This window comes from Papio anubis, chromosome 3 (genome assembly GCF_008728515.1).
Source record: "Papio anubis isolate 15944 chromosome 3, Panubis1.0, whole genome shotgun sequence".
NCBI classification, from domain to species: domain Eukaryota; kingdom Metazoa; phylum Chordata; class Mammalia; order Primates; family Cercopithecidae; genus Papio; species Papio anubis.
In genome coordinates, this window is record NC_044978.1 from 70,219,155 (window position 1) to 70,231,877 (window position 12,723).

Consider the following 12,723-nt stretch of genomic DNA (forward strand, 5'->3'; position numbering starts at 1 on the left):
GTGGCAGGCACCTGTAATGCCAGCTACTCAGGAGGCTGAGGCAGGAGAATCACTTGAACTCAAGAAGCAGAGGTTGCAGTGAGCCAAGATTGCACCACTGCACTCCAGCCTGGGCAATAGAGCCAGACTCCATCTCAAAAAATAAATAAATAAATAAATATGGCTAGGTATACTTTCTTATTGGTGTCATTTATACTGATCCGTAACTTCAGTTAGATGAGTTAATTTAATCCATAGTTTGCAAAGACACTCACTTACAAATAATTGTAGTAAGACAAAACACCTTTTAAAACTGTTCTACCATGATTGGCAACTGCAGTTACTAGAGGGTAGCTAGCTGAAGCTTATTTGCTTTAGGGTGGGCTTATTGATTATCTGCATTTGCACAGAACTCTTCCTCCTGTCCCTGGACAGTTGGCCTATGCAATTGAATAATAGTCCACAAAATATGTTCTTCTATAAAGTAACATGTATGTACATATTACATATAACATGTAAGATCACAGTCCAGACTGTGATTTTGGGTAATGCCTTAAAACTCCAATTGATAAAAAGTTCTGTGATAATTATCTCTACATAAAAAAGTTGATTTTGAATACTATCTGTGATTCTTCATTTTCTTATTTTATATGTCTTTGTCTTGATTTGAGTTCTAAGGCTATTTTATAAAGTTTTCAAAAATTAGTCATTAATAAAAACATTATTTAAAAACTATAAATCTATAAACATTCAAAAAATGAGATTACCAATGTATTGAATTACACAAACAGAATAATCTAGTACTGTTTATAGGATGTGTATCTAAAATATATTTGAGTGAAAAAGCCTTCAAAGAAAGCTAGGATGATGGAATAATATAGCTAGAATTGAACTCTGCAATTTCAACTTCAGTGTAAAATACAATTTAGCCTAGTTCTCTTGTACTAGTTTTCTGGAGTGCCTTATTAGAGGCTAGATGCTCAGAAAACTTATGAATTCACAAGATATGACTGCACACCAGTTTTCAAAATAAAACGTGCAAACCTTTCTAGCTCTTATTTTTCTTGGGGCTATGAGAATGCTAATGTGAAAGGTTAAAACAAACAACAGAAAATTACCAAAGTTTTACACTGAATCATTAAGTTCTTCTTCTATAAACTTTTTATATTTGATAGGAGGTATGAAAGGCCTTTTTGGCGTCTTCATTTTGATTTTGAAGATTTGATTAGTTAGAGTTTAAGATACGCTCCTACAAGAAAAGTTAAAGCGGTCTTCATGTAATCGTTCATCTGAAATTCTAGACTTTGTACTTTTTCAAAGAGTCCTTGCAATTTATGTCAATATTATCATTTCCTTTGTTACTGATGGAAGAACTCAAACACACTGATGTTTGGCTTCTGCACATAGCTCAGTAAATTAGAATCATGGAATTTTATAATTAGATGTATCAGCAAATCCAGCCTTCCTCATTTTCTGATGTGAAATCTGATGTCTAGTCTGGAACCCAGGACGCCTGGTACCACATTAACAACAGCACTCCATTTAGAACCTGGGCTTCCTGTTTTCAGACCAAAAGCTAAGCTCTCTTCCTGAAGTTACAAAAACAACCTGCCCAGTTCTCGTCTGTGTGCTGGGAAAAGCTGTTGCCCAATCATGAGGAGAAAAAAACAAACAAACAAAAAACATACCAAAAAAAGCCCTCCTAGAACCCAGGTAAGAGGACTGTAGGGTGACCGAAGCTTACTTAGGAGGCACTGTGGTCTTCTCTATTTATGAAGCTCTTATTCTAAACTGTCAGCAATATCCATGCTTAAAGTCAGGGAACATCATACTCCCAGTTCTTCTTACTGGTTTTTAAAATTCCAATTCCTTTCCCCCAGCATTTCTAAACAGATGCCAGTTTCTCTAGAGTGCCTCTCCTTATTTTATTCTGATTGCCCCATCTCTTTATCAGTTTATTACTTCCTATCCTTTCATTCTTTCCTACCTCTCTCCTTCCTTCAGTCTTCAAGTTTCAAATGAGTTACTGAACAAGAGAAAAATATGATTAATACTGGAAAATATGTACAGATTTAGGGGTAAATTACACAGGGCTCATGGGTGGGGACTATTAGAGGCCGTCTTTTCTCATCTCCGTAACTAATTCATGCACAGATAATGCCAAATTATTTTTTGTCTTTTACAATAGCACGTGTTAGATGGTAACAATTGTGGCTGAGATACTTTTATATAAAGCACAGAGGTTTGTCTCACAACAGTCACCAGGACAGCTTTACCATTAGCTCTGCTTCCTGCCAAGGTGATGATGATGGTAATCATAACTATGATATGAGGAAGGTAAATCTAAAAGCAGGCAGCCTTCATGTTTGGGATGCTTTTTATTAGTCATTTGTTGGGAGTGTGGTATATTTGTTTCTAGTATATAATTTGAAACCAAATCATAATGAATTCAAAATAAGCAACAATTTGGGGGTGTGATTAGTAGAGGCTGGGAGTTATCCACCTCTTACTCATTCTATGCAGTTAGCATTATAATCTATATGAAGAGAATTTTTCAGTAATTCTTTGAAGTTATTTCTCCTTCTGATGGAATGAGGGCTCTGATGTAAAACTCTCCATTTCTGATTCTTATATTTTTCTACCGATTTATCTCAAAGACTCACCCACTGCAATCTCTTTCCCCTACAAGAATGGGATTGAATTTCCACCTCATGTTCAGAGGACAACGACTGATTTAGCCAACTCATTGTCACATTTTATACTCCTCCAAGCTAAATGTTTTTGGAAAGTAGTAATATAAATTAAATAAGTTATGATGCTGAAAAAGATTCCGATGCACAAGGGGAGAGGAGGGAAGGTAGGAAAAGGGGATTTTGACTGGAACATCCTTTTCCATTTATCTTTATAAAGGACAATCCAGTCAAAATTTGATTTATTTGTCTTAAAATTAAGATCAAAGCAGTTGCATGTTTTATCTTAAATTATCCAGATTTTTACTGCTGCAAAATGTTTGAAAGTTTGGAGGATCACTCCCAAAAAAGTTTCTCTGAAGTTCATTTTATTTCTGCATCCTGAGAAAAAATTATACTCCCCTAGCTCCAGATCGCTAAACATCATCAAATAGTGAAGTTCCATATAAAATGTCAGAGGAAATAAGAGAAGAAAAATATTTGAGCTGTTTCATAAAGTACTGAAGTTATTTCATCTGGGATGAGCTTGGAAAGAGTCTGATTATCCCCACGTTATCTGAAATACTTGACATTCCAACCAAGACAGAGCATGTGACTCCTCTTAAGGGAGCTGGAACTCATCCAGTGACATGGGAGGGAGGGTTTCAGCTGAGTACGTAGCTAGGATTTACTGGTGGTGAGATAGTGGTTTTGAGGGTTTCCCCACTTTGATATATAATTGTGTGTTTTTTCCCAAGTATTTTTCATAAAACAATAGTTATGTTTATAAAAAAGGAAAAAAAAAAAAAACTTCTTACTTTTATAGACCTATGTCAGAGCTAACAGAGTAGACTCCAACACATGACTTAGGCTGGAATACATTAAATGGACTGACTGTTTTATGATTAGGATTCCATTAGAAAACAATAACATAAAAAGTCTATTTTAAGGTAAACAATTTTGTCACAAACTCCAGTGATCATCTGATTTTTGACACATTGATCAGGGAAGCTATAAAATAATTTCAAGTAAACTACTTGAAGCTGGAAATACAAAGATGCATGAAATTTTAAAAGAGGCATGAATTTTGGAACTTTGGATTGGTATGAGTTCAGTTCTGGCATCTGATTCACAATTATTCTCATTTTATTCCAAGCTAATTTGACATTATAGTAAAACAGGAGAACCAAGTTGAATCCAGTATAGTGGTTTTGTATTGCAGAAAATAGAAAACAACAACAGGACCTCTTAATTATGACTACATTGTGTGGGGAGCACCTAAAAGTCTTTGATTCTGTTCCTCTTGCTTTATGGAAGGTGCAATATGAAAACATTATGCTCAATACTCTTCCCAGGTCTCAAGCTTCTAGGTCTCAATAATGTAGTGGTGAAAGGCTGCATTCCTTGTCAGTAGAGAGGAAATAAGGAGGCATTCTGAAAATTCCACAAATATATCTGAAATGGCTCAAATCAGCTCCTAAGAGTACCTGAATATTTTTTCTTAACTTTTAAAATTGATGCTATACCTTGCTTATAAACAAAGTTGAATTTCCTTTATAAGACTCAAAATGCAAGTTATAAAGCATTGCTTTCTCAAGTTATTTGCTGGAATTTAAAGAAAAGGAGAGAGTAAAATAGTACCTTGTATGTAATATATATTAATATTTTTTGAGTCATAGGCTTTAAGACTACAATAAGTTTATATTTTCTCAGAAGTTACAAATAAAAGTAGACTTTGCACACAAAATATGTTAGTAAATCAATTACCAAATTTGAAGGGTTAAATAAATAAGCAATAGAAATGGAGTTAAATAATAAGCAATAAATATGAATTCCAACTTAATAGCTTTATAAAAAAGATGACAGAACTTATTTTGAGTGATTTATATAATGTAAGGTAAGAGAAATCAAGCTAAACCATGTGGGATGGACAATGAAGAGAAGATTGTATGAGACTTGTCCAGAAAAAAAAAAAAAAAGAATCTAGAGTGATCTTAACTTATAATGTGGAAGGCAGGCCAAGCAGAATGTACATCAGCTGTCAGATTGCTTCATGCCTTTTACAGCAGTTGTTCCTCTGAAAATAGCTTCCAAATGAGAAAGGATGACTACAAAAGGATTAGTTACCATAGGCTTTTCTACACCCCTTAGAGCTCCAGGTTTGTTATGACAGAACAGCAAGAATTTAAAGGAAGTAAACTATGGAATATTAAACAACCTCAGGTTGGAGCCACATTCATGCTGATCTATATTAACGCTACAAAGGATTTTTATTGATACCATTTCCATGAACTTCCTTCATGATGGCTGTTGCTTGCTGTTTTCTCTGCTTCACCATAGCATTATGTGATAGCATGGTTTGTTTGTTCCCTGTTAAAAACAAAGGGACATTATTGAGGCAATGTGAAGAACTCATTTGGAGTGTCTCATAATCACTGTTGTGAAAGACAACATCTTTGTTCTTTATTAAAAAGTTATTATCGCTTGCTACTGAAAGACTTCAATATGCATTCCTTATCTGGTGACAGAGTATGTTATTCATTGACAGGCAATGTCACAGTGAACAGAGACCCAGTCTTATCTGGACATTAATATAATGATCATCAGGCAGTGAGAAACAATGAAATTGCTGGTCTCCTTTCCCCTCCCTCTCTTTTCTCCACAGTATTTTAATCTATCATTGTCTCCTCACTGGCCTTCATTTGTACCAGCATCACACTCCATCAATTCCAGCAAACTGTAAGAATGAAGAAGACACTAGATAAACCAGAATTCTTTGGTGGTAGCATTTTAATATTGGCAACAGCTGCCCTTTAAAGCAGAGAACACCCATTTATGAGTCACAACTCTGAATCTCCTTGGACAACTGACTAATAAAACATTTTAGGAAACAACATACTCACCTTGTTGTTAGATTGTGCTTTTTCAGCGGGGATGAATCCCAGTTTGTGGAGGAAGACTCTGGAGATGGACTATGGATGGCACTTGGGCCTGATGGTTTTTATCCTTGAACCTGGGACAGCATGGTCCCTGCTCTGACTCAAACTGGGGACTGAGCTTTTCTGAAGAGACTGGCATTCAGCTGACATCAACTGACTATATATAGCACCAAATACTTTAGCTACTCATATCTTCCTGGCGAAAGGGAGGAACAGGGAAAGATTAGGCTCTCTCATTGTGTTTCTAGTTTGTGAGACGGTTAAATGAAGCATTCATTGGACATGCAGAAAGTTTTTAGTGAGCACTTTCTGTTTGAACAGATAGTAACCAAAACGGATTTTAAACATCTAGCTCTTATGTTACATCTTAATTGAGGGGGCAAGAGACACACACATGAATCAGAACAGAATGATAGATTATTCGTAATTAAAATGAACAATATAGGCAGTAATATCTATGTAGACTCAAGAAAAAAGGAAGGGGTGGATCAATAGAGCCAGTTCTTAAGCTGGAGTGAGAACTCGTGCTAGGTTCAGAAAAGTGCGTAGTATTTGAATAGTGAACTCAGGAAGCATTTTGAAATGGACCATTAGAGGATGAGCCATGAAGCTGGGTAAAAGCTGAGACTCGTAACTGGGTCATGTTTTTTGAAGAGGCCTGCGGAGACCAGTCCCTGCAAAGTTGACCACTCTCTACAATGTCTAGGGTCAAGGATTTTTATTTGTGGGCATGAAAAGATTTGAAAGGTTTGCCTTTCAAAAGGTTTGGCCTCCTTGATGGTCCCTGGACACGAAAGCATGTTCTCATCTCTGGGCTTTTCCTTTTACTACTTCCCCCTTTCCTTTTACTATTTCCCCCTTTCCTTGGTTGAAAAGGTATCCTCAACAGATAATCATTATGTTAATTTTGGTTTCCAAAATGAAAGTAGATACTGTATTCCTTTTACTATTTCCCCCTTCCATACTTTCTCCCTACTCACATGACATAGTCATGCATTCAGGAGTCTGCTCAGATAACAATCCCTCATAAAATTCTTCCCTAATCACCTTGTCTAAAATATCACACAGTGCCACTCGCTAGTCCCTTACTCTGCTAAATTATCTTTATATTTTTCTATTAGTTAAGATAAAAGTCAAAGGGGAGTGACAGAAACTGCCCCAAAACAGAACTGTAAAAAGATGGAAGATGTTTCTCTCACAGGTAAGCTTAGTCTAGAGGTAAGTAATTGAGGGTTTGCATGATTGACATAATTATCAAGGGCTCAGTTACCCTCTAACGTTTTGCTCCACTATCCCTAAAATGCAGACCCCTTGGGCCTAACTGGCTGCCCCAACTCCAGTCAGCATGCATATATTTCAACCATCAGGAAAAAGAGCAAATAATGAGAAGGGAACACTGTCTTCTTTTCAGAACATGTCTGCTATTGTTCATACTTCCGTTTACATCCCATTGGGCAGATCTTAGCCATATAGCCGTACATAACTCAAGAAAGGTTGGGAAGTGTAGCTTCTATTCTAGGTGGTCATGAGCCCAATTAAAATTCATACATAACTTACTAACAAAGGAAATAATTGTTGCTGAGTGATAACTCAGATTTTCACTAAGAACATGTCAATATTATTCTATCTACCTATCCATCTATCTATCTATCTATCTATCTATCTATCTATCTATCTATCTATCTAGCAAAAGTTTATGTTATGTACAATTCTAAAGGTTGAAATGGTGTCCTCAACAGTTTTACTAGCACCTATAATTCTAGCTACTCCGAAGGCTGGGGTGGGAAGACTGCTTGAGTCCAGGAGGTAGAGGTTGCATCTATGTGATATCTCTTTTTTCTACTAAACTATGAATCCTATAATGGCTTGGGCTTTGTATCTTCAGCATTTGGAATTGTATCTGGCATATGGTAAGCACTCAATATTCATTGAATGAATGAATAAATGAGTAGGTTGATGATTAACTGCAGAATGCATTAGAGATTTGGCATGAGTTTGGAATTCAAATGAACAGTTGCTTGAATATACAAAGGTGGTGGCTATTTGTGGGAGGAGTTGTATTTTATAAGGTAGAAATAGGTTATACATTTTGGTGCCTGATCATAGGATTGAAAGTTTGAGGTTGTAAATCATAGCACTTTGGGAGGCCAAGGTGGGTGGATCGCTTGAGTTCAGGAGTTTGAGACCAGCCTAGGCCAGCTAGCAAAACTCTGTCTCTACCAAAAAACAAAAACAAAAAACCCAAAAATTAGCCAGGTGAGTGGCATGCACCTATAATCTCAGCTACTCCAAAAGCTGGGGTGGGGAGATTGCTTGAGTCCAGGAGGTAGGAGTTGCGGAGTTGCAGTAATCCATGATCAAGCCACCACACTCCAGCCCGGGCGAGACCAGACCTTGTTTTTTTTTTTTGAAAAAAAAAAAAAGAGAAAGCTCAAGGTTGTAGATAGCAGGTTTAAGCTAATCTAGTTAACCTATTGCAGTTGCTTCTAAGCAAACATTTGCACTGAAATTATAATTAGGTATCAAATGAGGAACCATTTTGCCAAAGAAAATAAATTTAAATTCCCTCTCAAAATCCCTTGAGTGCCCATATGTTCCTGGCTGTAGCCTTTACCATAGTGTGCTATTAGACAAGTCTTTTAAACTCTGTTTTCTCATCTATAAAATGGTGATTACAGTATCTATCACATAAAGTCATGGACATTTTACATGGGACAATTTAGAAATTCCTTATACTTAGTAAAAGTTTAATAAATGATTTTTTTCCTTTTGCTATTATTATTTCTGCAATATGGTAAGATTTAGATTTTTAGAACAATCAACTGCATTATTCAGTTAAAAAAAAACATAGATTAAGAGAGTTCTGGTTTTCCTATTTGATCATCTTCATATGTTTCCAACTTTATGTTATGTACAATTCTAAAGGTTGAAATGGTGTCCTCAACAGATAATCATTGTTATATTAATTTTGGTTTCCAAAATGAAAACACTCTATTTTAAAAGATTGTAAGAGTTTTACTGAATATAAGGTCTTACACTTTTTTATCTATTTTTCATATATATTCTACTTAAAAGTCTCTTGCCTTATTTTGTAAGTTCATTTATACATATCTAGCTTTCTGGTCTCTGAGTTAGCATCTGTTCTGAAAAAGAAGAAAGAACAAATCACTGGTGTTGCAGTCTTAAGACAGAATACGCTATCCATGTGCTTCATGGCACAAATGGTGAACTTTAAGCAGAACTTTAATGGTTACTACAAAGCATTTTCAAGTGGTCCATCCTGAAAGCCAATGCCTTCTAAGTTTAAATCAAGTCACAGTTAATCGATTTCTATTTCATCTGCACAGAGATCTGGTACTAGACAAAATTAAAATTCAGCCCAAATTCGTCATACTGAGATCATCTTTTGTCCTCAGCTTACACCCTCCTACCCCATGACCACACACACACACTATAGACTAGAAAAGGATGTCTCCTACTCCCAGAGACCCGATTCCTACCCTTGTCCTACTACTCACTTCTTCCCTTGAAGCTTCTCCTTCACCCCAGTTTAAGCAGAGTAGTACCTTATCTTTCTTTCAAGGCCCAAAGTATTTTAAACTAACTGGTGCTAAAGATAGACGATATGATCTTTTCTTACAGGCAAAATAATAGGATCCTAATGGTAGAAACTTGTGCCTTGGGAAGCTAGTGAGAAACACGTTTTTGACAGAGATTTGCAACACCTCTGTAACCAAACTATTTCCACTGCTGGGGCTGGCCACAGTTGCATTTCCAACTCCTTCACCAATTGCCAAAAGAGAAAAAAAAAGATTAAGTAAAGTGACTTTTATTGCTATATTGCTACCTAACAAAAATCCACACCATGAGGACTCATGAAAGGCGACCTTATTCAGCCAGTGGTAAACATGAGCACTTTAGCCAACTGGTAAACAAAGTCTACATCGACCTGCCTCTAACTGAACACTTGTTTTTTTAATTCTGTGTTTCTCTTGTCCCGTTGACAGTCTATATTAGGTGGCTGTGGGCAGTTAGAGATTAGGGGAGGATTGGGGAGGTAGGCAGAATGTGGGAACTCACTGTTTGCTAGGTGGGCAGACAAAACATTGCCATTATTGAGGCTCGGCACTGGACTGAGGCACACATAACCCAAACAGGACAGCTGCCAGACCAGTGTCGAGTGACGAGTCTGAGGGGACTATCGGTTCTTTACCAGCCTTCAGGGCCTCAGTTACAGTGCTAACTCCAGGAGGAAAGAATCTGTTCGAAAATATAACAAAGGTGGCGTAAACAACACACCCTTGGTGAAGTTGTCTATGGAAGCATGGCCTTTGGTTTGTGTAAAATATCCTGTGCTTTCTTCTTGATGCTTAATTGGCCTGCTGTGTCTTCCATGGTTTCTATTTTCCTATACTGAGGAGGATCCAGCCTATAACTGACCTCCTGAGCAGGCCATCACAAGGGCAGAATAGGAATAGGCATTGACAGGGTAATCATTCTACCAGCCAATGTGGGACAGCACAAAAAAGACAGATGAGTTTTCAACTGGTCTCATTACAATAAAGGCCTAAGGGTAACAAGAGTGTTAAGAGGAAAAATTCCAACCTCTATTCAGTTAATGTTTGCTAGGCACGGTTAGCCCTGTTTTACAGATAAGAAAACTGAAGTTCTGAGAGAGTAAGTAAAACCCCCAAAGCGTCGTACTTGTATGTTACAAAGATGGAATTAAAAATTTGTTCTGTCTGATCCAAAGGCTTTTGTTTTTTCTCACCATATTGTGCAGACATCTCTGTTTTCCTCATCTTCTCTAAATACCTCTGCTTTGATATCTATGTAACAGAAATGAAGCAGAGTTGAGAATTTTCAGAAAAATTATTGCAATGTGCTCCTTACTAATTTCCTCTTGAATTTAACATCCTAATATTAGGTTTATTTGGGGTGCGGTGCTTTTTACTTATAACATTTGTGGCTGTTTTCCAACTCATGTTTTTATTGTTTGCAAACTTCTAGAGTTCCTCATGGTGTCTGTTCTCAGGGTGCTTTCCTTTCCTTCAGCTGTGCAAATACTAAAGTGATTAAAATGCCTAACATAAACAAATGGAAGCCATTTGCTGTGCAGACCTCTCCTTCCTTTCTTGGCCCGTGTACCACACCATCACAAACACACCACCATCGCTGCCAATAATGAGAATTAAATCTAACTCCATCCAAATAATTTGTTCATATGGAAGCCCCTTGTTATACCTGTCTTTCTTTGTCAATTTATTTCTTTTACCAAAGTGTTTCCTTCTAAGCTCTTAAGTCAAGCCATAAGGTAAGCTGGGGAGAAGAAGGGATAAGCAGAGGCTGATGACCAGCTCGTCCAGGACACAAGCTAACCTAATAGGGTTGGGAACTTGGAAAGAAAGTTTCAAATACAGGAATATTAGGAAACAAGTTGCCAAAGCAAACCCGCAAATCACTTTTTTCCTTTGCTTGCATAATCCCAGCACTTATCCAGAACTTTGTCATATTTCCTTTCACAATTAGAGCCAGGCTGTAGTTTTCCTATATAGCACAGATTCAAAATACTGAAACTTTTTGTTTTACGTTTTCTCACCTGCAAGAAAATCTTCTCCTTCTCTTACATACAAATTTAGCATGACCTAATTAAACTTAAAGTTCAATAAAGAAAACATGAAGCTGTTTGTTCAAAAAAGAGTATATACAGCTGGGTGCAGTGACTCACGCCTGCAATCCCAACACTTTGGGAGGCTGAGGCGGGTGGATCATTTGAGGTCAGGAGTTCAAGGCCAGCCCAACCAACATGGTGAAACCCTGTTTCTACTAAAATACCAAAATTAGCCGGGCATGGTGGCGGGGACCATAATCTCAGCTACTCGGGAGGCTGAGGCAGGAGAATCCCTTGAACCTGGGAGTTGGAGGTTGCAGTGAGCCAAGATTGCACCACAGCACTCCAGCCTAGGCGACACAGTGAGACTCCCTCTCAAAAAAATAAAAACAATAAAAAAGAGTATATAGTCAAGAAATTTAGTGACAGAGCCTAGCATAATGACTATAAAAGAGGGACAAGCACATTATTAAGAGTCCAAGGCTGTTGCATTGCATAGTACTTATCATAATGCCTGGCATATATTAAGTGAGTAATAAATGTTAGCCATTATTGTTATTTAGCGTGAAAAACTTTAACTTTCACATAAACTTATGAAAAGATGTTATCAAAGTATGCAAAGTCACTGTATTAGTCTGTTCTCATGCTGCTGATAAAGACATATCCAAGACTGGGTAATTTATAAAGAAAAAGAGGTTTAATGGACTCACAGTTCCATGTGGCTAGGGAGACCTCACAATCATGGCAGAAGAGCAAGGGACGTCTTACATGGTGGTGGGCAAGAGAACACACAGAAGGGGAAACCCCTTATAAAATCATTAGATCTCATGAGATGTATTCACTACCATGAGAACAATATAGGGGAAGCTATCCCCATGATTCAGTTATTTCCCACCAGGTCCCTCCCACAACACATGGGAATTATGGGAGCTCCAATTCAAGATGAGGTTTGAGTGGGGACACAGCCAAACCACATCAGTCACCGTAAATAAAAATGGCTTAAACCCCATTTGCAGATGAGGCAGCGAGAGATTAAGTCATTTGTTAAAGGTCACACAGAGAGAACAAAGAGAATGGTTCCTTAACTGAGAAAGATATTGATGTGACTTGATTTGTGATGTTATTAATATAAATAAAGCTTTTGTAGCTCAGAGGAGAGATTGCTGAGAAACAAGGCACCCAGCAATAAACAGTGAAGAGCCTGGAATATTTGATAAGCATATACTAATATGGACTTGATATATTGATGAATTAGAACCAGATATCATTTGCAAAATATGAGTTGTATAACTCTCTTTATTGTAATTTTATGCTTACCATCCAAACTTCCACTAATTCATTGGTTTTCCATATAGTTTGCCAGAATCCAAACCCCCCTGCTTTTTCTCATTAAAGTATGCTGCAATTTGAGAGCAAAACATTCAGTGTCTAGTAAGTTTGTTGAATAAATGAATGAATGAATAAGAAAAAGACACTAGAAGAAACAGAAGAGCAAAATTCAAAAGAAAAGAGAATTTTAAGGCAC

The 12,723-nt window shown here is 37.1% G+C and overlaps 1 protein-coding gene and 1 long non-coding RNA gene across 2 annotated transcripts in view; one reads left to right on the forward strand and one right to left on the reverse strand.

Moving 5' to 3' along the window:
• The window catches only part of MYOZ2 (myozenin 2), a 48,858-nt gene extending 43,113 nt beyond the window's left edge, over positions 1-5,745 (reverse strand). Inside the window, exons 1-2 of the mRNA XM_017959012.3 lie at positions 5,552-5,745; positions 4,929-5,018 (exon numbers count right to left, since the gene is read on the reverse strand). Coding sequence (XP_017814501.2) covers positions 4,929-5,004 — 76 coding nt within the window. The 5' untranslated portion in view covers positions 5,005-5,018; positions 5,552-5,745. The remainder of the gene's footprint in view (positions 1-4,928; positions 5,019-5,551) is intronic.
• The window catches only part of LOC103884588, a 51,375-nt gene that overhangs the window by 12,709 nt on the left and 25,943 nt on the right, over positions 1-12,723 (forward strand). The window contains exon 2 of the long non-coding RNA XR_001902782.3: positions 6,709-6,788. This is a non-coding gene — a long non-coding RNA (uncharacterized LOC103884588). The remainder of the gene's footprint in view (positions 1-6,708; positions 6,789-12,723) is intronic.